A 26,792-nucleotide genomic window follows, 5' to 3' on the forward strand; every position below is an offset into this window, starting at 1 on the left:
CCAGCACACTTTAATCAAGCCTCCATGGCCTAAGCTGCCATCATGCTTGAAATTTCCAGGGTTATGCTTAGCCCTCAACATTTTACAGTGCACTGGCTGAGAGCAAGATGGGAGAGAAAACGAACTGTATGTAGGGAAGAGGGAGGACAATAGATGTCATGGATTAGATGTTAGAGCTTTGAGCTTTAAGAAACCATTGGAGATCATCCAATCCAGGTGCCGTTTTCATCAGAGAAATAGCACAAGATTTTCAGTGATTTTTTTACACAATGTGACTTAAAGTTGGGGCCAATTATAAGATCCCCAGCTCTCAGCATTAGTTGCTTTTCAAATGCAAGCCATCCATCGCTTTTGGAGAGAAGCAAAACTATCAGAGAATTGCTGGTAGCTCTGGGCACTTAAATAAGATTTGTCCTGGCAGAGAAGTGTTAGAACAGCACAGTGAGATCTTTGTCCTTTATATTCCAAAGCAATTTACTGAAAGTTTCTAAACAGCATAAGGAGAAGAAATAAAACATCTCTTTAGGCACCAATTATCATAGATTGAGGGAGGGTCATGATTTTGAGGGAACTGCCTATGCTAGCGCTTTATTCCTTCTAAATAGTTAAAAACTCAAATGCATGTGAAAATACTTAGATTAAGTCCAACACTCCAAGCTTCTGAACAACTGTTAGAATTACATTACTACTGTGTCTCTGCTACACACTGAAATAATTTTGATCTATTTGCAATAGTTAAGCAAAATATATTTTTAAATAGTTACAATCACTTGATGACATGCAGGATTTCACATTGGGGACCAGATAACTTCCTTTTCTAGGAAATAAGTCTAGTTCCTTCCAGAAAGCAGATGGCAAAATTACAAAGAGAAATATAAATACTTGCAATTTTCTTGATTGCAATGTCTTCCCACTTCCAAAGATGATTTCATATCTCACCTATAGCAAGGATGCCTTATTACCAAATGTTGAGGAACAATTTGCAGGGTAGGCATTTTTCACGTTACTACCAATTTTATCTCAAGTTGGAAAGTTTTGAATTTTTAAATTGTGAAGTGTACCATTCTTTGTTTCTGAGAGGGCACTGTAGTTGCATTTTTTTTCTGAACCCTAGTCCTATAAATAAGAAAAGTTATATAATTCTGCCTGCCGACGTTTGGATTAGGAACCAAACTGATGTTCAGATACTGAAATCCCATACTTAATTTCATAAATTAAACAGAATAATAACCCAAAATTATTCTGCTCAACCTTGATGGATAACATATTCAAATGCTTTGAGGTTTATTTCTTACTCTAATATAACAGCATACTCTATTATTTCACAAGAATGTGTCTGGCTCCAGCAGTATTACAATCACCTTTGATGCCTGTTTAAAATATAGACACTTGGATCTCACTTCAGACCCCTAGAATATAAATATCCTTGGACCTGGGAACATTTAACAAGAATCCTATGGCCATGAAGATCCACTAATTATAGGCATCAAATAAAATCGCTGGACTTAGATTTCAGGGAAAGGGAATGCAAAGGCTAGGCAGTCAGTGCAGTGGAATCTGACATAGAGCAGTCAGTACAAAATCCTCTGGACATTCCCATTGTGCCTGAGGTTTGACATTCATTTTGATGCTGCTTGTGTCCTTCCAGCCCAGGGAGTCTTTTCTCAGTGAGAAGTCCCTGCTGTAGTAGGTACTCTCCAATTCTGTGGAATAATTTTATATCATTGTGACATTTGATTACTATAATCTCTGTGAAGAGAGTTGAATCGTTTAGCCACATCCTCCAGAGAACCAGAGAACATCTTTCGGAACGTGACTTCAATTTGAATGATGCCACCAGATGGCCAGTTTCACAGAAGATCAATGAACTTGTCTTTGAGTGGCCAAAGGGTCCCCACATTCTAAAATTTAGTTGTTTTTCATATTAAATGATTGTGACCTTATTATAACCACGATCCATATTTTTTCGCTGTGTGAGCTCAAACAAATACTGTAGTGGATTCATTTATTTAGTATAAAATATTCATAGAGCTTTATTAGTCCACAAATGAAAGAACATTCTACTGTTTCTCCAATGAGAAATCACATCGCATGGTCATTCAAATTACACAGAAGATGTCTGAATTTCTAATTCTCTTTAATTTCAGGGGTACAATAGAGTGATGCATTTGTGCTTACTTAAGCACATTTTCAAGTAGTCCAATGGGATTATGTTATGGTGAACACAGCAGACAATGAATGGTGCCATCCCATTGGGTCACCACATATGAAGAGGGCATAATATACTTTGTGTTATGATTCAAGTGATATTTTTACATAGGCTATAAGTCTTTGAGTTTTAAAATGTGGTTCTCTGATATAATACACATTTAAAAGTCATCTTATTTTCCATTTAATATTATTCCTGTATATAATGAGCAATTTGACTTTAATGTACCACCATTAGGATCATGATCCATATATTAATGATTATATGGATATATTATATATATAAAATATATATTATGTATAATATATTATATATATTAATATATATGTTTAAGGGAATACATCATGTAAATAAGGATGGTATTATGAAATATGTTAATATGACATATGTTAATAAGAAATATGTTAATGCTTAATAACTGACTATATTTAATAATGAATGCTATATCTATAATATGGAAACATTGACACAGTGAACCTTAGAAAAGTGTATAATCAATACTTGCATCATAGACATTTGATAACTAGTTAGAATTTCTTGTGATATATTAGTCATGAAAACAAGGATCTAAATCCTTTTTCAGTGTGGTCATCTTGTGTAAATCACTGCACATTAGTTTGAGTTGGTTTTATTTTCCATAACATTATTTTGCATTATTCATGTAATATACTTAACATAAATTCTTCAATAAGGTAATCACTCAGCAATGTTTGCAATTGTTGTTATGTTGTTCTAACTCTGTAGACTTTAACCTATCTAGTATGACTTTTTTTTTAAAGATTTATTTATTCATGCATACAAGAACTGGGTTACAGGCCAGATGTGCGGGTGGGTGATAGGATTCACCGGAGACAACGGGGAACAGAATAGGCAGACTGACTGAAGTACGCTGCTGAGGGGAGCAGTGGACAAAACAGGAGAGGTCTGCCACGCCATGTGGGTATCTCACTGGCCGGTCGGGATTGAAACGACACTGCAGAGGCTGCGGACAGCTTCACAGCGCTGTGCTCAACTGCGTGCACCACCAAGGGAGACCCTAGTATGACTTTTTCTATAGATCTGTTTGAGCTAATGCAGTTTAAATAAATAAACACAAGTAGAAAGAAAAAGATCACATTCACTTGGAACCTTTTTTTTTTTCATTTAATGTAGATTATCAGTAATTAGAAAAAAAATGATTGTAAGGTAATAAGCTTCTGCTTACATGCCATATATATTTTGTCAAGTACTTTCTTAATCAGTTGCATAGTAACTGCTTACAATGTTCAGGCTTGATTGAGCTTCTTTTAAAAGACTATAATTTTCAGACCTATGAACCTACTTATTATGTACTTGATGAGGGGAGAATTTATAGGGATGATGAAATATTTTATATATGTAATACAAAACTTATGGATATGAGAATAATCCTCCTTTCTAAGAATGACAGTGAAATAGAATACAAAGTGAAAGTTTTTCAAAAATCAGACAGAGATGATTTTTTTCCTAAACTCTTTGTCAGGTGCTCAGGGATAGTGGAATACAATCGTTTTACAAGACCTTCAGTTTGTTGCTTAAAATGACAGGGTGATTTTAGAAAATGAAAAATGTTCAGCGCCTGTGTGGACTTTATCCCTCTAGGTTCTTTGGAATTCTATTGTTCATATTTGTAATCTCACTGTATTGTCTTCCTAAAATGTATTTGTAGTGCTAGCATGTTGCCTCTTTAAAAAGGGTACATTTTAAATCTTGCAGTAAGTCTAAATAGTTCTGATGGTTTTGCTTCCATAAGCTTTTTTTCTTCTTTCTACATAGCAGATATATTTCTGAGTAGTATTTTACGTCTTTAAAGTTTGGAGTTTTGTGTTTTACTATTTAAATCTAGTATTTTTTACTAGCTATTCATATAAAATGAATTTTTAAATTTACATTGTATTGTTATTTTATTCAAGTATAATAAGGTTTATTTCTTTCTTGTTTCATGTTTGTTTTCAACATGGAACTGAGAGTTGTCCTCTCAAACTATCATGATCTAGATGATGACAATTTTGAAAGCTTTCACAACTGCACTATATTAAGACTTTTCTCTTGGGCAGGTTATAATCAGCGTTTTCTTGATATTTGTGTGTTTATTGATTATTGTGTTTTAATTAAGAATTAGTTCTGTAATATCAGTATGCTTTCAAGGATTTTTTTTTCACTAATTTTTATAAAGAATATGGACATTTGCAGAGATTTGAAATATTAACTTCCAGCTGAGTTCTCTGGAAAATGCTTTCTTAAAGTTAAAATATAAATGATAAAACATTAAAAATAGAGTATCCAAATACTTTATGTAAAATGTGGTTTTGAAGAAAGTAAATGAGTTATTTAAACATGAAAGTAGATAAGGTCATGAGCCTCATGAGCCACCAATTATTAAGGCTGAAATTACCTTGGGAGTAATATATGCCAAAATAAGGCTAATTCATATATGAATTCATTTTGACAATGAGAAAAAACTGAAAACTAAAGCATGGACATGTGTATACTAAATAACCAAAAACAATGCTAGCTCAGGAAAAGAAAATACCAGTAGCTTTATCCACACGAGTGGCACTATCCTCTATTCGTTTTTTTCCTTCTAGCTTATTTTGCTTAACATAATCTCCTCCAGTGCCACTGACATTGTTGTGAAAGGAAAGATTTCATCTTTAAAAAAAAATTGAATAGTAGTCAATTATCCATATAGAACATATTCTCTCTCTCTCTCTGTTTCTCTCTCTCTCTCTCTCTCTCTCTCTCTCTCTCTCTCTCACACACACACACACACACACACACACACACACACACACACAAAGACAGTTCATCAGTTCATTTCTTGTCTCTGTCTGTCCATTGTGGGACTCCTGGATAGTGTGATTCCCATATCACATCTTACTCCACTGGGTATTTAGTTTGTTTCCATAACTTAGCTATTGAAATAGTGCTTCAATTAATGTAGGAATGCATATATCCCTTCTCACTAGTTATTTTGCACTCTTCAGATAGATGCCTAGGAGTAGAATTGGTGGTAGATCTATTTTTAATATTTCAGAAAACTCTGTACTATTTTCCATAGACATTGAACTAGTCGACGTTCTTACCAACATGATACAAGCGTTTCTTTTATCCCACACCTTCACAAAAACTTGTTGTTTATGGTCTTTTTGATATAGGCCATTCTCACAAGTGTGAGATGGTATTTCTTGGTTTTGAATAACTTTTCTCTGATGATAAAAGATGATTTTTTTGTTTCATATGCCTTTGGCCATCTGTATGTCTTCTTTGGAGAAGTATCTCTTGGGCTCTTTTGCCCATTTTTGACTGAGTTCTTGCTTTTCTTTTTTTGTTTTTTTCCATGAGTTCTTTGTAGACTTGGATATTAGCCCCTGTCAGATGTATGATGTGTGACTATTTTCTCCCATTCAGTAGATTGTCTTTTCATTTATTTATAGTTTCTTTGGCCATGCAGGAGCTTCGTAGATTGATATAGTCCTATTTTGTTTACTAATGCTTTTTTTCCTTACTGTTGGAGACAAATCCTTGAAGACATTCCTAAAGCCAATGTCCTGGAGTGTTTTTCCTGTGTTTTCTTCTATGTATTTTATGGTTTAGGTCTTCTTTTTTTTAAGATTTATGTATTTAGTTATTTATTTATACAAGCACTGGGTACAGTCAGAAGCGCGGGAGGAATTCACCAGAGCCAGAGCGGGGAGCAGAGCAGGCAGAAGGACGGAAGTACACTGCTGAGGGGAGCAGCGGGGGGCAGGAGAGGTCTGCGAGCCATGTGGGACCCTCCTCTGGTGGCCGGGGAGCAGCCGGGGATAGAACCGGCGCTGTAGAGGCTGCGAGCAGCTTCGCAACCCAGCGCTCAACCGCTGCGCCACCTGGGAGGCCCGGTTTAGGTCTTTTTTAATAAAGATTTATTCATTTATACAAGAACTGGGGTACAGGCCAGAGGTGTGGGAGGGTGAGAGGATTCACCAGAGACAGAGCAGGAAGCAGAACAGGCAGACAGACTGAGAACTCTGCTGAGGGGAGAAGCAGGTGAGACAGGAGAGGTCTGCTGTGCCATGTGGGTATCTCCCTGACTGACCAGGAATCGAAAAAGCACTGCATCACCTGGTTTCAGGTCTTATATTTATGTCTTTAATCCATTTTGAATTAGTTTTGTATATGGTTTGAGACAGTGATCTAGTCTTTATTTTTATTTATTTATTTTTTAAAGATTGATTTCTTTATTTATATAAGCACTGGGTAGAGTCAGAGGCGCGGGAGGGTGAGAGAATTCACCAGAGTCAGAGTGGAGAGCAGAACAGACAGAGTGACGAAGTACACTGCTGAGGGGAGCAGTGGGCGGCAGGAGAGGTCTGTGTGCCATGTGGGACCCTCGCCCAGCAGCCGGGGATCGAACTGGCGCTGCAGAGGCTGCGGGCAGCTTCACAGCCCAGCGCTCAACCACTGCGCCACTGGGGAGGCCCTAGTTTTTATTTTTTTTTAAGTGTACTTTTCTTTTATTTAGTTCATGAGCTTGGTTTGTTTGCCTTTGCACTTATTTAATAGTTTATTTTGGATGAGCAGAATATTTTCTTTTTGATGAAGCCCAATTTAACCAAAAAAAAATGCTTAATGCCTTTTTGTACTAAAAATGTATGCCTACTGCAAGATTATGAATATAGTCCCTGTGTTTTTTTTTTCCATTTGTCAAAGAAGTTTTCCTTTCCTAAAGTGATTGCATGTGCACTTTTGATGAAATTAGGTGATTATATATGCATGAGCTTATGCCCTGATTTTTTCTGTCACCCATTGATCTGTCCTTGATCATGTCAAAAACAAATATTGATTACTATGTCACTGACATCTTAAAATCATAAAGTATGATTTTATGACTTCTTTAAAATAGAAAATTCTAGTTTTCCTTGTTTGACAAGATTTAATTAATGTTGGCATCAAGCTAAACTTGGCATACTATTTATAGTAGTAACTTGATAAATTCAGTACATCTAGAAGGTTATGTCTTATTCTACAAATTTGTGAAATTCTCCTTAGTACATCATTTGAATTAATTTTAGAGTTGTAGATTTAATAAATTTATGATTTGTAAATATTATCATTTTCTGCATAAAGGCAGTTTGATTGGTATATAAATTGAATAATATGTCAACTCTTGTTTAATATTTATAAAAGATTCCATTCAGCTTAGCCTTTCTTATGTTCTGTCTCAGATTTTTATAGTGAAGGCCATGTTATACCATATGTGTATAAGTTTGTATATATTCAAATGTATATATTACACTTATATTCATTATATGATTTATTTTAAATTTACAGGGTATAAATATGTATACCTGGTAATATGTGATTATATGTGATTGTTATACTCTATTGTTGTTATATATACTATATTGTTGCTCTTTTACAAAATTACATTATTTCGAAATTATATAACACATGCCTTGACATTATATGTGCACATGCTTAACTCACCCTCACTAAAGCCCCTGTGCCAAGAACCAGTCACCTTTCCTCAATTCTCTTCTCCTTCTTCCTCTCTGTCTCCTCTGGTAACTAATGTTTTTTCTAAGAAATAGTGCCTTTTGGGATCAATTCTGAGGTGATTGGGCTGAATGAAATAAGTCAGAAAGTGAAAGGCATTTTCCAGATGGTTTCAGTCATATAAATAACCAGAGGATAAACTGACAAAACAAGAATAATTCTGTTTTACTTTAAATTCAAGGATATATAAAAGAGATAGAGAGGATAATATATAAATGACATAAGCCAACTGTACTATTATTTGGATCCCAATTAAAAATAATAATAATAATAATGATAATTGAAAGAATATAAATTGCTTAATTCCATCTATGTAAAATTCAAAAATAAAATTCAAAAATTAACCTGTGTACCTGGAAGGAAATAATAATAATAATAATAATAGCGACATGAGCAACCAATTATCTATGGAAAGCTGTGTGGAGATTCCTCAACCTACTAAAGATAGAGCTTCCATATGATGCAGCAATTCCACTCCTAGGTATTTACCCAAAGGACACAGAAACATTAATTCCAAAGAGCACCTGCCCCCTATGTTTATAGCAGCACTATTTACAATAACTAAGCTTTGGAAACAACCCAAATGCCCAAAAATAGATGACTGGATCAAGAAGACGTGGCACATACACACCATGGAATATTACTCAGCATTCAAAAAAGATAAACACATGCAGTTTGCAGCAACATGGGTGGAGCTGGAAGGGATCATGCTCAGTGAAATAAGCCAGAAAGAAAAAGAAAAATACCGGATGGTCTCACTCATAGCAGGAATCTAGAAAACTTAAATAAGGGACCAGGAAAAAGAATAGCTGTAAGAAAGAAAAAATCAAAATCAACAAGCAACTATGAACCAGAGACACTCTATGGGGGGGGGGCGGGGAAAGAAGGGCTTGGGGTCAAAATAAGGGGGTTGCAATTTTATGGGGAATATAAAAATAAAATTAAAAAATAAAATAAATAAAAATAATAATAATTGAAATAATATAAATGGCTTACTTCCATCTATGTAAAATTCAAAAATAAAATTCAAAAATTAATCTGTGTGGGCCTCCCCGGTGGCGCAGCTGTTGAGCACTGGGTTGCGAAGCTGCCCGAAGCCTCTGCAGAGCCGGTTCCATCCCCAGCTGCTCCCCGGCCACTGGAGGAGGGTCCCACATGGCGTGCAGACCTCTCCTGCCGCCTGCTGCTCCCCTCAGCAGTGTACTTTGGTCTTTCTGCCTGCTCTGCACCCTGCTCTGGCTCTGGTGAATTCTCTCACCCTCCCGCGCTTCTGACTGTACCCAGTGCTTGTATAAATAAATAAATAAATCTTTAAAAAAAATTAATCTGTGTACCTGGAAGAAAATAATAATAATAATAGCAACATGAGCAACCAATTATTTTTTAAAGGCAGAACTATTATTAATTTTACGTAACTTGGAATGTTATCAAAACATGTTTAAAACTGAAGATTTTATTGTTTAGAAGACAAAATGATATGTTCAATATTTTATAGACACTAGAAACCCATCTTCAGTTTCCAAAAGAGTTCTGATGAAGAACATAAAAATGCTCATTCTAAAGTGGGGGATATAAGAGCCAATATTTTTCCTTACTGAATATCAAGAATTGCTATCTAACTTTAGTAATTAAAATCTCTGGCATCTGCATAGGAATACAAAGGCTAATGGAATCAAATAGAGAACTTAAAGATATAACCACAGAAACAGGGAAAACTAATATTTAACCAAGATAAAATTATAAATCAAATCACATTTGAAAAACAAGCTAAATAAAATAAAAACAGGAATGCAAGTCATAAAACAAAATAAAAATTTTGTCACCATACCATGTCCCCAAATTTATTTGACTATTAAAAAACTATAGTAAAAATCTTTAGATAAAATTATATGAAAATATTTTTGTGACAGGGAAGCATTTTTCTTAAATACTATATCTTTATCACAAACCATTAAACAATTCAATTATACACTGTAATTAAAAATTGTGTACATTATAATTAAAAGTAAAAATAGGGCCTCCCCTGGTGGCACAGCCATTGAGCGCTGGGCTGCGGGGCTGCCTGCAGCCTCTGCAGCTCCAGTTAGTTCCCTGGCCGCCGGTGAGGGTCCCACAAAAAAAAAAAAAAAAGTAAAAATAATCTCAGTGATTTTTTTTGTGTTTACTGTAGAACAACCAGCAGAGTAAGTCAAACTCATAACTTAGCTTCTTCAAAGAAAAGTAATGAAATATTGAGGCATTTAAGTGTGCTTGAGGGAAATTTTGATAGATTTTCCAGCTAGTACAGTACTTTCTTGGCTGCTGTCTGAGTATTCATGAACCCATTTTGGAATAGATTCTCTTATAAAGGAACTTGAGAGGCATTTCTCTCTTGCCTCCAGCTGGGAGAATCATTATGTGTATTTCTGGTTCTAGTTCCATGAGAACAGAGGAAGGGACCCTTGAGCCCAAACAGTTCAGTCATTCCTTTCTCAGAGAAAAGACACTAGAGAATCAAAGCTGCCGAGAAGAAGTGATTATCAGGTTACTGTGGATTTTGTCAATTACAAGATATTGAAGCAGACATCTGTGGATTGGATGATGCTTGTAACTTTTTGTTGCCTACCTTCAGACGATAGACAGCATCTGATGGAGCTGCAAGTCAGCTCTGATTCTATTTAAATTCCAAATAGTGTCTTTAAATTTAATTAGAAAGGGCACCATGCCAAAAGATTTTAAATGTGAGATTCTCTGAGATCAAAGTGATGCCTGCACTTGCCTTTATTAACTTTTAGGAGCATGCACATACCTCCTGGATTTGCATGTCCAGTCTACCTAAATGAGTGATTTTATGTTAATAGATTATCACTAAGTTTGTAAAATACATGGTATACCCATACCTGGAAAACTGTGTATTTCCAGTGAGTACTTTTTTTTGGTTATATACTATAAAACATTATATTTACATTTTATCCATCCTTTATTTTTTTCACATTTGAAATCTTGGTGTAAAATAAAACTCAAGTCATCTAATGTCACTTACTGAAAATTAATGCGACTTTAGCTGTGATTTTGCTCATGACTTGTTTTTTGATGAATGACCACCATTGTCTCCATAACTAGATGAAATAGTTTGCATTAATTTTTGTTAGAAATTTCTTGAAAAGTTTCAGCTACTCTTGTCTGTTTCAGCTCAGATCACTAGGAGTGTGCTTAAGTCTTGTCTAAAGTTTATCTATCAGTTATTGCCTGGTTTATACTCTACTTTTCATATCTCCCATGAAAACACGAAGGTTTTGATTGTGTGAAACCCCTTATGGCAGAACTAGGTAGCATAAATCTATTTTCTGCCCTTTTTCTGCACACTAGAGTGGGCTGAGTGTCTTCTTGGAGAGGCATGAGATCATTCTGGAAAATATCCTGGTCCCCATCACTTCTACTACTAACTGTGGACTCCACCCCTGGACTCTCCCCACAATTTTCTGAGTATGAACTACAATACCTCTGAGCCTTGACTGACCTGTATGAATGGGCAAGTGTTCCCCTATGGCATTTCAATTTTAAATACAGAGGAAATTAAGTTGTTCCCTGTGCAACACTTCATTGTTAAGTTGTGACAGAATTTTTTCCCCTTGTACAATAAAATTGGTCCCAGATAGAAGAATATAGGCTGCTAGAAAACTTGATATGGAATAGGTTGAGTTTAAAACCTGTCTGACATTGATAAAATTGCAATTTTTTTTAATAGCAAATAAAATCTGTAACATAGTACCTTTGGGATTTTAAGCAGAGTCAATTCTAAGAGCTGCATTCGTCTTTAATTTACATTTTAAGTGCTCATCAAAATAGAAGGCAGTGAATTCAGCAGACAGAGCCTATAATGACTGTCTCTTCTCTTGAACCAGGGAAAGATCTTCAAGGTCATATAATATGTTATTAGTTTTAATGTTTTTAAAGCATCATATTTTCATACTGCATTAGCAAACTTATTATGCTTACAAAGTAGGGTCCTAAGTCTTTCACACCAAACATATATAAAGTAGCTAATCTTTATTTTTTTTTAAAGATTTATTTATGCATACAAGAGCTGAGGTATAGGCCAGAGATGTGGGGGGTGAAAGGATCCAACAGAGACAGAGTGGGGAACAGAACAGGCAGATTGACTGAAATACACTGCTGAGGGGAGCAGGGGGCGAGGCAGGAGAGGTCTGCCGCACCATGTAGGTTTCTCCCTGGCTGGCCGGGGATCGAACTCGTGCTGCAGAGGCTGCAGGTTTCTTCACAGTGCAATGCTTAACCCTTTGTGCCACCAGGGAAGCCCCGAAGTAGCTAATCTTTATCTAACATTTCACAATGTGCAATAACTTAACTCTGTATTGGTTAGGAGGGAAAATAGATCAAATCAATGTGTTTTGTTAGTGTTAATTTGCATAATTAGTGCAATTGATACTTGTTTTGAAAATAAGGTGTTTTTTTTTTCTTTATAATTTTCAGTTTCTAACATCATGACATGCAGTTGTTTTTTCCTTAAAATTTTCTGGAATATATTATTGCCTTAGAAATAAAAGTCAAAACAAAAATAAACTTTATCATTCAGATTAAGAATTAAATTTTGAATTTGACAGACAAAGCCTAAGGTCTACCAGCTTTAGTCAGGAAAGAGTAGAAAAGAATACAGCAAAATGGCACAATCAGTCAGAACATCTAAGGGCCCTTGTGTTTTGTGTGTGCCAATGGAAACATAAAGACATCGATTTAAGTGGTAACCAGAAAGGAGTTGACTAGGTCAAACAATCCAGATGGTATTTGGGACCCAAACCAGGCTGCCTGACTTATAATGGGTTTTTGAATTAATAGAGATATTCATAAGGAGGTTATACATATGCATGAGTTTCAAGGAAAGTTTGGGGCAGGCAAACATACTCTGTCATTCATCATATGCGTTACTAGGCATTCCATATCCAGCTGGGGTGGAGAGTGAAGCATTATAGGGGTTGGACTTTCTACATAAAAAAACATGGCTCTGTAGCCTACTTGCAGATTCTCATGGCTAAGGGCTGCCTGGGGGCTTGCAGTGGCTTGGCAGCTACTAGCAGACACCAGTGGAGTCTCCTTCTCCTGCTCCCACTGCAGAAACACCTGGCAACTTGGATCATGGAAGAGTGAAGACAGTCAGGGTACATTATACTGGAAAGGTAAAATGAAATTATGAAAAGATGGGGTGATTCAAGCTATAAGAGAGAAATGGCCAGTCACGGGGTCACTGCCAGGAGAGCAGTTTCAGGGATTAGGTAGCAGAAGCTGGATCTCAGTGGATGGAAAACTGAAATGCAAGTATTAAGAAATTGGTCTAGGAACTCAGCCACAAGTAGACTTTATATCTTTTGGCTTTTAACCTATTGTTCTTTCTACTACTGCATGCTGCTGTCAGCATTAGAATTACTTTTGTTACAGTTTTGAGAAATAAATATTCTCAGTTTATCAACCCCAAGAAGAAAAAGTGACTGTTTTTTTGTCAGATTTCTGTGAAAAGAAGCTAAAACTCAGAAATTCAATGTATGAAATAAACCACTTAGAAAAGTATAGGAACAATCCTGAAATATCTTTTTTCTTTTTTTGACCTTGTCACATATATCCAGGTGGACATATAGTAGAGAAAAGTTAAGTGAGCAGCTAAGATATATCATGTTATGTTGCTCATATTAGGGCATGATTTTAACCAGTCATTTTACACCATGTTATAGATGCAACTTTCAGCAAGGTAGAACTTGAAAGGCCCATTATGTGTGTGGAAGAACATATAAACCAGAGTATTTAGATCAAATTATTTCAAAACTACTCAGATAAATCAATGAGAAGAAGGAAGTGACCAGTAGTTTAATAAGCTGTCACATAAAATTGAATTTTATTTTTTAAATAATATTTATTGTAGGTCATATCAATATGGATGTATGGAATTAATTTAACTGCAGATTATATATAACACACTTTTTGTCTATTAAACAATGAATGTATTATAAATCAGGTTCAGGAGCTCTTTTAGGAGTTTGAAAAAGTCACCAGAAACTGTGCTTTTTTTTTTCTGCCTAAATTTGAGACCCTGGTATAGACAATTTGAAGTCTAGTCAACTGTGAGTTCATACAACTTAACAAATTGCTTTGGTTAAGTCAGCTTGATCCAGAGTTTCATTCTGTTTCACAGTTGTCAAAAATGCCTTAATAACACTAATAATTATATATATGTGTATCTATTTAGCTCATGTAATTTATAGAGCCATTTAAATAGAACTTAAACATCTACAGGGTTATATAACAAAATCACCAGTTCTATAGATGCATATATGAAACTGTATATGGTTTACTTGTATACTTATATAAATATGGTTATACTGAAATACATGTGTATCTGCTATATATCTGAAGTTATATGGGTACACCTGTAACCATCTATATATAACTAACCATCACTATACATATGCATTTGTCCAGTGAAGATTATTTTAATGGAACAAATGTACAAACAAGAAGTTTTCTAGAAATTCTACTCAAACAATAAAATTCTATAAAAATGATTTCTCTGATGTCCTCAGTTGACTTTGGAAACTCTAGAGAATTTAGTGATAAAAACAAAGCTGTTGGGCTTCACAGAGCTGTAGCTTCTAAAGAATTCCCTAGACACCAAGACCTTTGCACATGCATGTCCTTCTTTGGTATAGTGAATGGATTCTAGGTAGGTGTGTTATAGTATTAAAACTAACAAACAAGCAAAAATTCTGTCCCCATAATTAGAGTAGCTGTGTTCAATGCCCACTTTTTACTTTCATCACGATATACCATTCTTTTCTCATGTGAGAAAATATATCTCAGATATATCTTTTCACTCTGCTAACATGGGTTCTATGTAGTACTTAAATATTTTACTTTAGGGCCTCCCCGGTGGCGCAGCAGTTGAGCGCTGGGTTGCGAAGCTGCCCGCGGCCTCTCGGGCGCCGGTTCGATCTCTGGCTGCTCCCTGGCCACCAGAGGAGGGTCCCGCATGGCGCACAGACCTCTCCTGCCGCCCACTGCTCCCCTCAGCAGTGTACTTCAGTCTGCCTGCTACTTCCCACTCTGGCTCTGGTGAATTCTCTCACCCTCCCACGCTTCTGACTGTACCCAGTGCATGTATAAACAAAACAAACAAACAAACAAACAAATAAATAACATGCCTCTATAAAAAAAAATTACTTTGAAAAATGTTTTAAAGCACCACAGTATTTAATATAACTACAGCATAAGTAGTTTTGTAAAGCAAAGATAGTTTGGGAAAACAAAATATTAACCAATTAACTGATTTTCATAATGTAAGATTTTCATTTGTTTAAAATAAAGTACATACATTTAAAAAATAAATATAATTCAGTGTGAATATTTTCAGTTAATGTAAAGCGTAAATGATTAGACATTTTACACTGCAGTCTCCCTAAAACAGCAGTGAATATATTTTATCTTTATGTAGTTTCTTCTTTTAGTTTCAAATTAAGCTGGCTACTGAAAGGTATAATTGATAGTAATCTGGATAGTTTTGTTCATCCAAATTAATGTCTCAAGATGTCAATGTGATAAAAGTCCTTCCTTCTTTGAAAGAATGCAATTAATTTAGTGGTCATAGTTCTCATTATTTAACACTTAAAAGTTTATTCTTATCCCAGATTAGGGAGAAAAGTGTACTACACATACAATTTTTCAACATATAACATTATTTTTAAACATTTTGGAAGCTCATAATATAATCCAACAAGGCATAGAATAAAGAAACTGAAGAAACACTCTCTGTATGCTAGTGTTTCCATGCAGATTTGTAAGGTTCTTGTTGCTGTTACCTGAATATAGAAGTCACATCTGTAGCTATTGCTCTTCTGATTACTGATGCATTTATCATGTATCTTCACTTATCTTCACTTTTATCTAAAATGAATATAGTGAGAGATTCTCTGTCCCAGTAGCATACACTCTGAATAATTAGTTATCCTATATGGCCACTTCTTTTACAGGCTCTCTCTTTCCATCTACATCATTATATATGTCTAACTAGAATCATAACAAAACCATGGGTCAAATTTGAGTGGAGGCAGCTTTGTGTTCAGATAATCAGTTTTATAAACTTGGAGTCTTTGTTTTGATAAAGTAATCTTTATATATTGGTTCAATATAAGCGAGAATACCTCTCAGATGCCATGCCAATATATCTAATGGGATATATATGTTTCTTTTGCTGCTTTTTTATTTTTGGTCATAATAGAACATTACGGCAGTGACCCATAATTGTTGCCCTTTCTTGTTTAGTTTTCAAATGATGTACATTACAATGAATCTTTGAAGACTAAACAGTGATTGGGAGATTCTCTTACTCTGACAAGGAGAATCAACTGCTGCATCTAAAATTTCCATTTCTCTTAAGAGAAGAATCCACTGCACGTAACATTGGATTCTTTGAAGAAGGATTTTTTTCTTAAGAGAAATATTGAATTAGAACTCCGCCACAGAGTTCAAAGTAAGGGGTGTGAAGTTAAAGTAGGTCAAATGATGAAAATAGTTGCTGCAATAGACTTGCCTGATAGATAGAAAGGAAGTTCCTTCAGTCCTTCCAATTTTAGTTGAGCTTAGGAATGAAAACACTATCTGTCCTTGACCGGGGAGGCTTTTCCAAAGAACTTTCCATTGAAAGCCCAGTGTTGATCCAGGTGTAAAAGAAAAGCTTTTTGTAATAGTTGCAATTTGATCTCTAAATGGATTTTACGATCAGTTTTAATGAATATTTTCAGTTATACCAATAGTATTATTACTTCATGTATACCTTCTATTTCAAATTATGTATCATCATTAATTTATTCATTCATTGATTTATCCCCCAAATATCTATTAAGCTCATGCTGTGTGTCAATTACTTCTCTCATTTCCACAAATGATTATCAAAGTCTTTATATAGTTAGCATTTTGGTTTGATGCAGACATTATACCAACAAACCAGTAAAAATATAACATGTCAGATGACAACAAGTGCTGTGGTTTCTAGCCATTCCATTCTAATGAAATTTTCATCTATCATTTTTCCAAAATTACCTTTGACTATTTTTATTTTCCTTCCCTCCTGGTATAGAATTTAATTTCAGCTGAGCCTGCAGGCAGGCTTAGCTTATGTATTTCTTCTCCTCTTTAATGTCTTCCCATATCATACCCAGATTAAAAGAAGTTTAAATGCTAATAGCTCCAAACAGGTATCTTTAGTCCATACCTCCTTGCTAAAATCCAGGTTCCTTTGCCCCTATGCCTATTAAATACCTCCAATTGGACTACCAAGTGGGAATCTCAAAAAAAAAAAATTGTAAGATTCTCTCTTAAACTTGTTTGTCCCCGTAGCCTTTACAGATCAATATATCTACTCAGAAGGAATAATCGAGTGTAGACCCGATTATATGCTAGGCTATATAGGGTCATAAATCCCAGCATATGGATGGTACCCAACTAAGGCAACTGATTTTGCTGAGGTTACATAGAATGAGAAAGGTAATTTCAAAGTCATTTCTCTGTCTCATAGGAATATGACATAGCAGCAAGTAAACACACTCTAGTTATTAGGCACTTCCTTGTTCCAGAACAAAAAAGATATAAGTGAAAAACCTTGATAGCTTGTGACAGATTAGTTTACTTTCATATCTGTATGAGGATAGTGTAGGGTAAGGTAAAAAAGTATCAGGCTTTTCTGCCCTCCCGCCATTAGGACTGATGATGGATCCCTGCGGTTCTGAATGCATACCTGATGGCGGGCACCTGGAGTAGAGTGTTGGCATGCGTAGATGAGATTCACCTGCGCTAAGAGACTGGGCTTATAAGGGCGGTGTCATGGGGATGCTAGCAGAACCATGAGTAGAGCAGAGAACAATTGGAAGAACCACGAGAAGAGCAGAGAGCAGAGAAGCAGAGATAGCGCTAGAGACAGCAGGAGAGCCCAGAAAGAGTGAAGACTTGCTGGGGCTGGGAGGCCAGCACCCCTGCCTGATGTGTGCCTGGTAAATCCCAATAAAAGCCTGAAAAGCCACCGAAGGCTCCAGGACTCTGTCCTCCTTCACCCCTCTGCTCCGGTCATAGAGAGCTTGCTCTGTGTCTTCCCGCCATTGCAGATAGTGACCTTTCTTGAATGAATCACAGTCCAAGGTAAAAAGTCCCTAAAGGAGATACGTAAAAATTGTAGCAGAGAGCAGCATAGTTCATGTAAGATTGGCAGAAAAAGTTTCACAAATGAAGAGAGTGAAGCTCTCTCTTGAAAAACCTACAGTAGTTTTTCAGGATGGAGTCAGAGGTTGTGTGGCTACTCCAGGTGAAATTTTCTGGATATGGCTTCTCTGCCATATTTGGGGATATGCTTGCCCAGTATTTGCTGTAATACCTATTTCCTCATCATCTCATATGCTACCCTATGTTCCTAAGGCAATACTTTAACACTCTTAATTTGTTTTAAATTCTTTTTTTATATTTGAATCTTCTAAATAATGTGAATCCTACCATCAAAAGCAGCACAACATATATTAGTGCAAATGTACTTTGATTCATAAAACATTGGTATTTTTGTAATAAATATTAAAATATAACTTGTATACAACAAAATCTGCTCATCATTAATGGACATAGCAATATGTCTTAGTAAATTATATTTTATAACCATTACAATATCCAACGTTAGGGTGTTCTTTTCAGCCCCCAAATGCCCCTCTTTGTTATTTTCAGTTAATCAACTTCCGTCATCTACTCCTAACGAAATATTGGATACTTTTTGAAGAGAAACCTTTGTCTTTTCCTCCTACCATATTTAAATTTCACTTTGTTATATCTAATGTTTGACAGATACTTTTTAAATGCATGTGCATTTTGTTTTCTCTAAGTTAATGAGGTTGTTTTCTGACACTTCCCTGTAAATGTGGAGGTTATAAGGAAAAGTCATAGGAGCATTATTGTACCATCTGTTCCAGCTGGTTTGTTTTAGTCACATGCTTTTCAGTGTTCTTACTAAGCTGTCAACAAACTGCCAATTAATTAGAAAAACTTAACAGGTGTCAGAGGTTACTATACTGAGAAAGTGAGATCACAAATCAGTATATCATGGGATCGATTATGACTGATTTACAAACAATTTCTGGAACACCTCTGTGGATGAGTGAACTTTTAAAGATATATAATAATGACATTTTTTAAGGATGTAGTTGAAGAGAAGTAAGAAGATGATAATTATGTTTTGAGCATCCATTGAGAAAAGCCATCTTTCTGTTTAATATTTGGCAACTATAATTAGATTCAATTATTTTTCTTAGTGATATTTCAATGGATAAAATCTTACAAAGGTAGCCATGCACTAAAGATAAACAGGGAAACTAGTCATTGTCCTTTGTCTTGTCTAACACTAGACTGCTGAGCTCAGAGGCCTATCTGTAATAGAAATCAGAGCTCTCCTAAAAACAAGCCATCTAACTTTCAGTATTACGTTTCGGTTTATGTGATACAAAGTAAATCACTCCAGTTGTATGATAACTTTGGCTGAGATAAAGAATTCATATTTATATTTTTTGTGTAACTTTGTGTTAAGAACTTTTACACTTGAAAATCAGAATACTCAATAAAAAATCATGGTTAGTAATATACGTAACAAATTAGCACAAAGAGATTGCATATACTGAAGATTTACACAGAGACTTATCAATATTTGAACATTATAAAAGATATTTCCAGACTACTGCTTTTGAGTAGAGAAAAAATTAGGAGATTATTGATTAGGAGATTATTGATCTAATTGTCAATGTGTGAAAGTTTTTTAATGAACACCTGAGATTTTGGTCTTTTAAAAAAATAATTGTTAATTTACTCTAATTTTATATTAGGTATAATATTTGTAGTCATGCAGTGTCTGTAGTTCAGTGGGTAGGTAGGTGATAGTTGGAGATAGAGTGAGCTATCCCTGTTTTTAAAATGTATGTCCCACTTTTAAAAAGCTTATGTCACAACACTTTGCTTTCACAAAAACCCTACATTAGTGCATTTTTTTTTTTTTTGCTAACTGAAAGAAATCTCAAGAGAATTTTTGCTTTTATGACAAAAGGTGAAAAACACAAATAGCCACAGTGTTGGCAGCAGCTGTGCTAGAGGTAGCAGTGCCCTGAGCAGCGAGGGTCCCTGCCCAGCCCCTGCCCTGGGAACTATGCCCTACAGGGTGTGCATTTATCCTGTCATTCCTGCTTTTTCATAAGTTATTTTAGATTTTTTATGGTTGATTTGGTAGGTTATTTTGGGGGCCTGCCTGGGAACACTCAAAAAATGTTCCGTATAAATGTAATTATTTTTTCCATTTAAACAAAGTAGTTTTATGAAAGATTCCATGGGAATGCTCTACTTTTGGATGGTAAAGGAAACCAGTGTACACACACTCACATACACACAAATGCATACCTATGGGAGTGTGTATAGAGAAAAAGAGAAAAGGGAGGGAGAAATGGAAGGAAGAAGGGAAGAGGGCAAAAGAAAAAGGGAAGAGAAAGTGAAATTCTTTTTATTTTTTAAAGATTTTTATTTATTTAATCATACAAGAACTGGGGTACAGGCCAGAGATGTGGGGGTGTGTGAGAGGATTCACCAGAGACAGAGGGGGGAACAGAACAGGCGGACTGACCGAAATACACTGCTGAGGGGAGCAGCGGGCGAGACAGGAGAGGTCTGCTGTGCCATGTGGGTAGCTCCTTGGCTGGGGATTGAACTTGTGCTGCAGAGGCAGCAGATAGCTTCATAGGCTGCATCTTAATCCCTTGCACCATGAGGGAGGCCCGAAAGGGAAATTCTTAGTTGGCCACTTTTAGGAAATTTATGTCTTCACCTTTAACGAGAGATGACTACAGGAAACAACACTGTCCTTCCTCTACACTCTCTCTCCCTGTTGATGACACCCGGAGCACAGTATTCAAAACCCAGAGAAAATATCCCTTCACTTAAACTGTTCCTGTTTGCTTTATTCTTGAGTTTTATCTTGAATTTAAAATATTGCATTCAGTTTTCTCATAAACAAATATTTACCTCTGAGAGAAGGATTAGACTATACATCAAAATGACAGCAAAAGGATGGATTGCAAATGAAAATATTTAGTTTTCTCAGGTTAGTTTTCACAAGTTTTGGAGCAACAGTGGAAACAGGAATTGCTGTCATATTGTGGGGAAATTTGATCTTTTTTTTACCCTTGAATTCAAGTTTATATTCATTAATGCATTCATTTATTGAGTGCGTAGTATCTAGCAGGTACCGGAAGATATGCTAGCCCAGGTGATATAATACCAGGGGAAAAAAATCAAAGAAAAAAAATAAAACCGAATCCCTGAAATCAAGAAGTTTGAAGGAGAGAAATAAATGTAATCTAATAAAGCCAACGTTGTACAAATGATCATATTCATGATGTTTAATTACAAATATATGCTCTGAAATGAAGATTGATCTAGGAAATAACTAAAGATGTAACAGGCTTTGTATTATAGGGAATGTTTGATAAGTGGAGGTCCTTGGGGTGTTAAGTAGGCATAAAATAATACATTTCAGTTGCAAGAAATAGCTCACAAAAGCCTCATAGCAGGAATGGGCAAAATAAATACAAAGAACTGAATGAAGATTAATGTAGCTGGAAAGCAGTTATTTAATGGAAGAAAAAGTCATATAGCACCTATACTAGGGAGCTTGTGGGTTATATCATTGATTTTATGTCCTATCCAGAGATGAGTATATCTTAAATTTATTAGCAAAAGCAGTAACATTAGTTGACCTGATCACTCAGGCTATGGTATGTGAATGGATTGAAGTTGCAGGTGCATAAATATGAAAGGCCAGTCATGTTGTGATTGGGATAGTTCAGTGGAGAAGTGGTGCTGAGAACTCGAGCTAGAGTTGTGACAACTGACTCAGAGAGGAACTGGTGTTTGAGAGCCAGTTGAAGGTAGGAGTAGCAGAACTTAGTGATGGGTTTAATATGAAAGGATAAGGGTATGGAATTGTCAAGGATGTTTGCTTTGTTTCTGGCTTAAGTAAATTTATAAATGAAATCAAGAAAAATGACTTTCTGGGGCATGGGAAGGAAGGTATACTCTATGGAGTGTTGCTTTTGAAGCATAAGGGTAGAGCTTTTAGGTAATCTAGCTAAACCAACCTGGAGATCAGAAGAGATATATATATATATATATATGTATGTATGTATATATATGTATGTATGTATATATATGTATGTATGTATATGTATGTATGTATATGTATATCTATATATATCTATATATATGACCATATATATATGTATTTAAGATTTATGCACAGAAGAACTGTGCAGGCTAGAGATGTGGAAAATGAGAGGATTCACAAGAGACAGAGTGGGGAACAGAACAGGCAGATGTACTGAAACACACTGCTGAGGGGAGCAGCGGGTGAGTCAGGAGAGGTCTGCTGTGCCATGTGGGTCACCTCACTGGCCAGGGATCGAACTCATGCTGCAGTGGCTGTGGCGAGCTTCATAGGTTGTGTCTTAATCCCTTGCACCACCAGGGAGGCCCTGGCCATATATTTTAATACACACATAGATATACACACATACACCATAGATTGTGCTGAAGTAACTTAATCTGAGTAAATGGAACATACTAAATGATTAAAAATGAAATTTGATAAAATATATATTTAATGGGAAAGTAGGTAAAGGAATACATGAACTTGCATAAAGATTAGGATGGTTTTTCTATAAGCTTCTTAGAAACAGAAGAGAGGGTATCATAGATACCGATTGAAGTAACCTTTTCTTGAAAAAAAAAATGTTATTTTGATAGAGTGATGGTGGGGGGGAAGCATAATTAAAGCAGCCTAGTGTAAGAAAATGGATAAAATGAAATATACAACTCTTTCAAAAAATTCACCAAGTAGAGGGGAGAAATTATGTTAATATATAGGTGACTTAAGAATATTTGAAGAAGCAGAACATAAATAACAGGCTTAGTCAATTTGTGAAGTTTCTCAAGAAGTCAGACATAGAGACTGGCTTCAGAGGACAAAAATCTACTGTCACAGTAGGAACAAACTGTTGGCAAAAGTAGTAGAATGGAAGGAATAGAGTTGAATACAAGGCATAGATTTATTTGTGAAATGACATTTATATGATTATAAATAAATATATATCATTTATAATTTTTCTGGTATATCTATTAATAAAAATATAGACACCGGAAAGAGCCATAGCACTTTTACTTCAAAGCATGTGTATGGAGCCGCCCTGGTGGCACAGGCGGTTGAGCGCAGCACTGTTAAGCTGTCCGCAGCCTCTTGCAGTGCTGGTTCGATCCCTGCTGGCCTCGGAGCAACCCACATGGCGCATCAGACCTCTCCTGTCTCACCTGCTGCTCATCTCAGCAGTGTATTTCGGTCAGTCTGCTTGTTCTGTTCCCTGCTCTATCTATGGTAAATCCTCTCACTCTCCCACGCATCTGACCTGTACCCCAGCTCTTGTATAAATTAAAAAAAAAAATCTTAAAAAAATAAAGCTTGTGTAAGGCCATTTTCTAGGAAATGCCATTTTATTTTTTTTTATTTATTTTTTATTTTTATTTTTTTATTTTTAAACGTTTTTTTTTTTAAAGATTTATTTATTTATTTATTTATTTATTTATTTATTTATTTATTTATTTATTTATTTATACAAGCACTGGGTAGAGTCAGAAGTGCGGGAGGGTGAGAGAATTCACCAGAGCCAGAGCTGGGAGCAGAGCAGGCAGAAGGACCGTAGTACATTGCGGAGGGGAGCAGCGGGCGGCAGGAGAGGTCTGCGCGCCATGTGGGACCCTCCTCTGGTGGCCGGGGAGCAGCCGGGGATTGAACCAGTGCTGCAGAGACTGCAGGCAGCTTCGCAACCCAGAGCTCAACCGCTGCGCCACAGGGGAGGCCCGGAAATGCCATTTTAGATACAATTGGAAAATGTATTTGTAACTCAGTGTAACCTATCTGCATAATTTCTGTTATACCTCATTTTAAGTACCTACTAGAGAGATTACCTTATTAACCTCTAAAAAATTTACCAATGAGTTGTAATAGTTAAAGATTTATTAAGGTTTATTCAACAAACTCAGAGGTGTTTAAGATTTACAAATATGTTGATAATCTGTTTTCTTTATAGATACTTAGAATATTTTTTTTTTATTTTCTTTCAACCTGTTTTTGCCTTTTCCTCAATTCATTTTTAACAGTCCCTATATTTTTACATATTTTGTAGACTATGAGTGAAACAAACAAGTAAGCAGTATTTGTTATAGACAAGGGGATCATATTTATTTGGGGAAGTTTACCTATTTGGGAAATAACCAGCAAATTTTGATTAGACCTATTTCCATGTGCTATTGAATATTTCAGGAAACATTTCTTCAGTATAGGATGCTTTTCTGATTATTTATAATGTCAATTTTCACAGGTGAAAAGCAATAAGGATGTTTAAGTGCTGGTCTACTGTTTTGGTTCTTGGATTAATTTTTCTGGAGTCAGAAGGAAGGCCGGTCAAAGAAACAGGATATGGCCTTAAATCCTATCAACCTCTAATAAGATTGCGACACAAGGTACAGTGACCATTCTGAATTTGCTCATAATGCCTAAAAATTACAGATTTAGCTATTAGTTGTCTGTTTTATTACTTGGGAGCACTGATTTCAAAGCATGCTTTCAGAATATAATAGCCATATTATAAAAAATGCACATTTTAAAGAATATAATTGTGGTAATTTTAGAAATTTTCAGTTTTGGAATTAAATATTTCTGGCAATGTATGGTTCATTTAAGATATATGTTTAAAGTTTACATGAAGTAATTGTAGTGGATTTCTAAAATGCAAATATATTAAGAGTTAACCAAGCAGATTTCACTACTTCCATATTTATCTTAAGTTTAGAAAATTTTAAACTAAAACATGTGTTGTGTTCTTGAATTTGCCATCAATATACAAAAAAATGATGTCTATTGCCATCTGGAGATATATAGATTAGCAAAGGATTAGTTTTTAATAGGAATCATTTCATCAAGAATTACAATTTTGTGTTGTCTACCATTGGGAAAAATGTCTCATTTATGCTAAATATTTTCAAGTATAAAGTAAATTGACATTTAGTTATGATATAATTTATAGAGATTGTATATTGAAAATAAGTTAGTACTTTTATCATAATTTTATTTTAATAACAGATCATTATGATGCAAATAACATCCTCAAGTGCTTTTTTTATTAAAACATTATAACACATTTTGGTTTAGACATAAAGTGGAAAAATACAAAAATAACTTGCTAGTTATGGAAGAAAATATATATTTGTTAAATTTCTTGTGCTTTTTGTCTTCAGAAAAAACACTTTTGAAATAAATATAATGATTTTTCCCCTAAATTCATTACATGCTCTTGGCATTTACATTGTTTATATTTTTGCTGAAATTCCTTCATATTATTATAGCATTTTGATAAAATAGCTAACTTTTAATGGGATATTTTTATTCTGACACTAAGCTAGACTCTTATGTATTGTTTCCCTTAACCTTCGCAACAATTTATGAAGATGCATCTATTTTCATTAAACAGGTGAGAAATAAAATTTCTCACAATTCAAAGGGAATTTTTGAATGAATACATTTATTAAATATATTAATTGGCACAGCATGCAAGATAGGATTGATAGGAAAAAGATACTAAGTAAAATGTAAAACTACTTTGCAATGTCAAAAATCATTGTAGAAATTCAGCCACATGTAAAATATTTTTTTATAGTTTCTATTCTGGATAAATTCAATTATAGTATAAGCCTTGTTCTATCTTTTAGTTATCAGTCATTTCCCCTGTGTCATATACTACTACTAATTTTTATCTCAGCACAATACTTAAAAATAACAAGACTTGGTATGTGTGCTTTAAAGCACATTGTTAATACAGCATATTGGATCACACTGTGTCATACACAGTAAACATTTATCCTGTGCTGTTTGTGTGCCCTAAATTATGTTTCTGGAGGTAAGAATCTACGGCTTTCCAATTCTATAATCCTGGTGCCATGAAAAATAGTAGATAATGTGATATTGATTTATTAGCAGAAATATGACAGGTAGTATTAATAAATATGCTTTTTGATTGTTCCCCTGCTAAATATAATTCCACAAGTTTTATATATTAATGTGCATTTATAAACAAAATATTTTGAATTACGTTTAAGTGATAAAGGTAAATTACTTTTCTGCATTGCTCTGAGATTTAATAAGCCTTTTTTAAAAGGAAAGAACACAATGTGTTAAACCTGTTTTAGAAACATGAATGTCTACCACAATTGATCAAAATCAGTTCTCAGTGTTTTTCATCTGTATCTTCAACTATAAGTAGAAATAATAAGTGGCTTTTGATATTTATAAGCATAGAGGCAGAGTGTCATGGTAATACCTAAATTTTAAAGATCTAGGAGAGGTGAAATCTGCTAAAAAGGAAGACAGACAGAGAAAGAGAGAGAGAGAGAGAGAGAGAGAGAGAGAGAGAGAGAGAGAGAGAGAGAGAGAGAATTTGAAAGTAATGAAGTGTTGTGTTTGTATAAGTCCTTACAGAAATCACCAGATCATTTCTACTCACTATTAACCCTCCACTTGACCACAGGGAGCTATTTCTTTCCCTGAGACCTTGAAGGTTAATCTCATAATACCCTTTATTTTTGTCTCTTTCAGTCATTATTTAATCCCAGGAATCTCTGGTCATTTCTTTTTGTTTGGCTCTGATTCCATTTAGGCTCATGTTGACCTCAGACTGTAATTGAAAATGAACAGCCATTGTATTGACATTTCCTAGCTCCCCTTTCTGATTTATTTTTATCTGTCAAACTGATCACAGTTTGTCAAGATATATCTCACTTATTTATTTGCATTTTGGATGTTTCCTTCCATTATGATGTCAGCTACCATTCATTTCCTATACTCTAGCACCTAGAATAGTATTTGACACATGGT

General features: G+C 35.1%; 1 protein-coding gene across 5 annotated transcripts in view; it reads left to right on the top strand.

Moving 5' to 3' along the window:
- Positions 1-26,792, top strand: part of FSTL5 (follistatin like 5) — a 558,421-nt gene that overhangs the window by 84,735 nt on the left and 446,894 nt on the right. For all 5 annotated transcript variants that reach the window (XM_054690351.1, XM_054690350.1, XM_054690353.1 and 2 more), the window contains exon 2: positions 24,244-24,385. In XM_054690351.1, coding sequence (XP_054546326.1) covers positions 24,260-24,385 — 126 coding nt within the window. In that variant the 5' untranslated portion in view covers positions 24,244-24,259. The remainder of the gene's footprint in view (positions 1-24,243; positions 24,386-26,792) is intronic.

This window comes from Talpa occidentalis, unplaced genomic scaffold (genome assembly GCF_014898055.3).
Source record: "Talpa occidentalis isolate TD23 unplaced genomic scaffold, MPIMG_talOcc4v2.1 talOcc4.8, whole genome shotgun sequence".
NCBI lineage: Eukaryota > Metazoa > Chordata > Mammalia > Eulipotyphla > Talpidae > Talpa > Talpa occidentalis.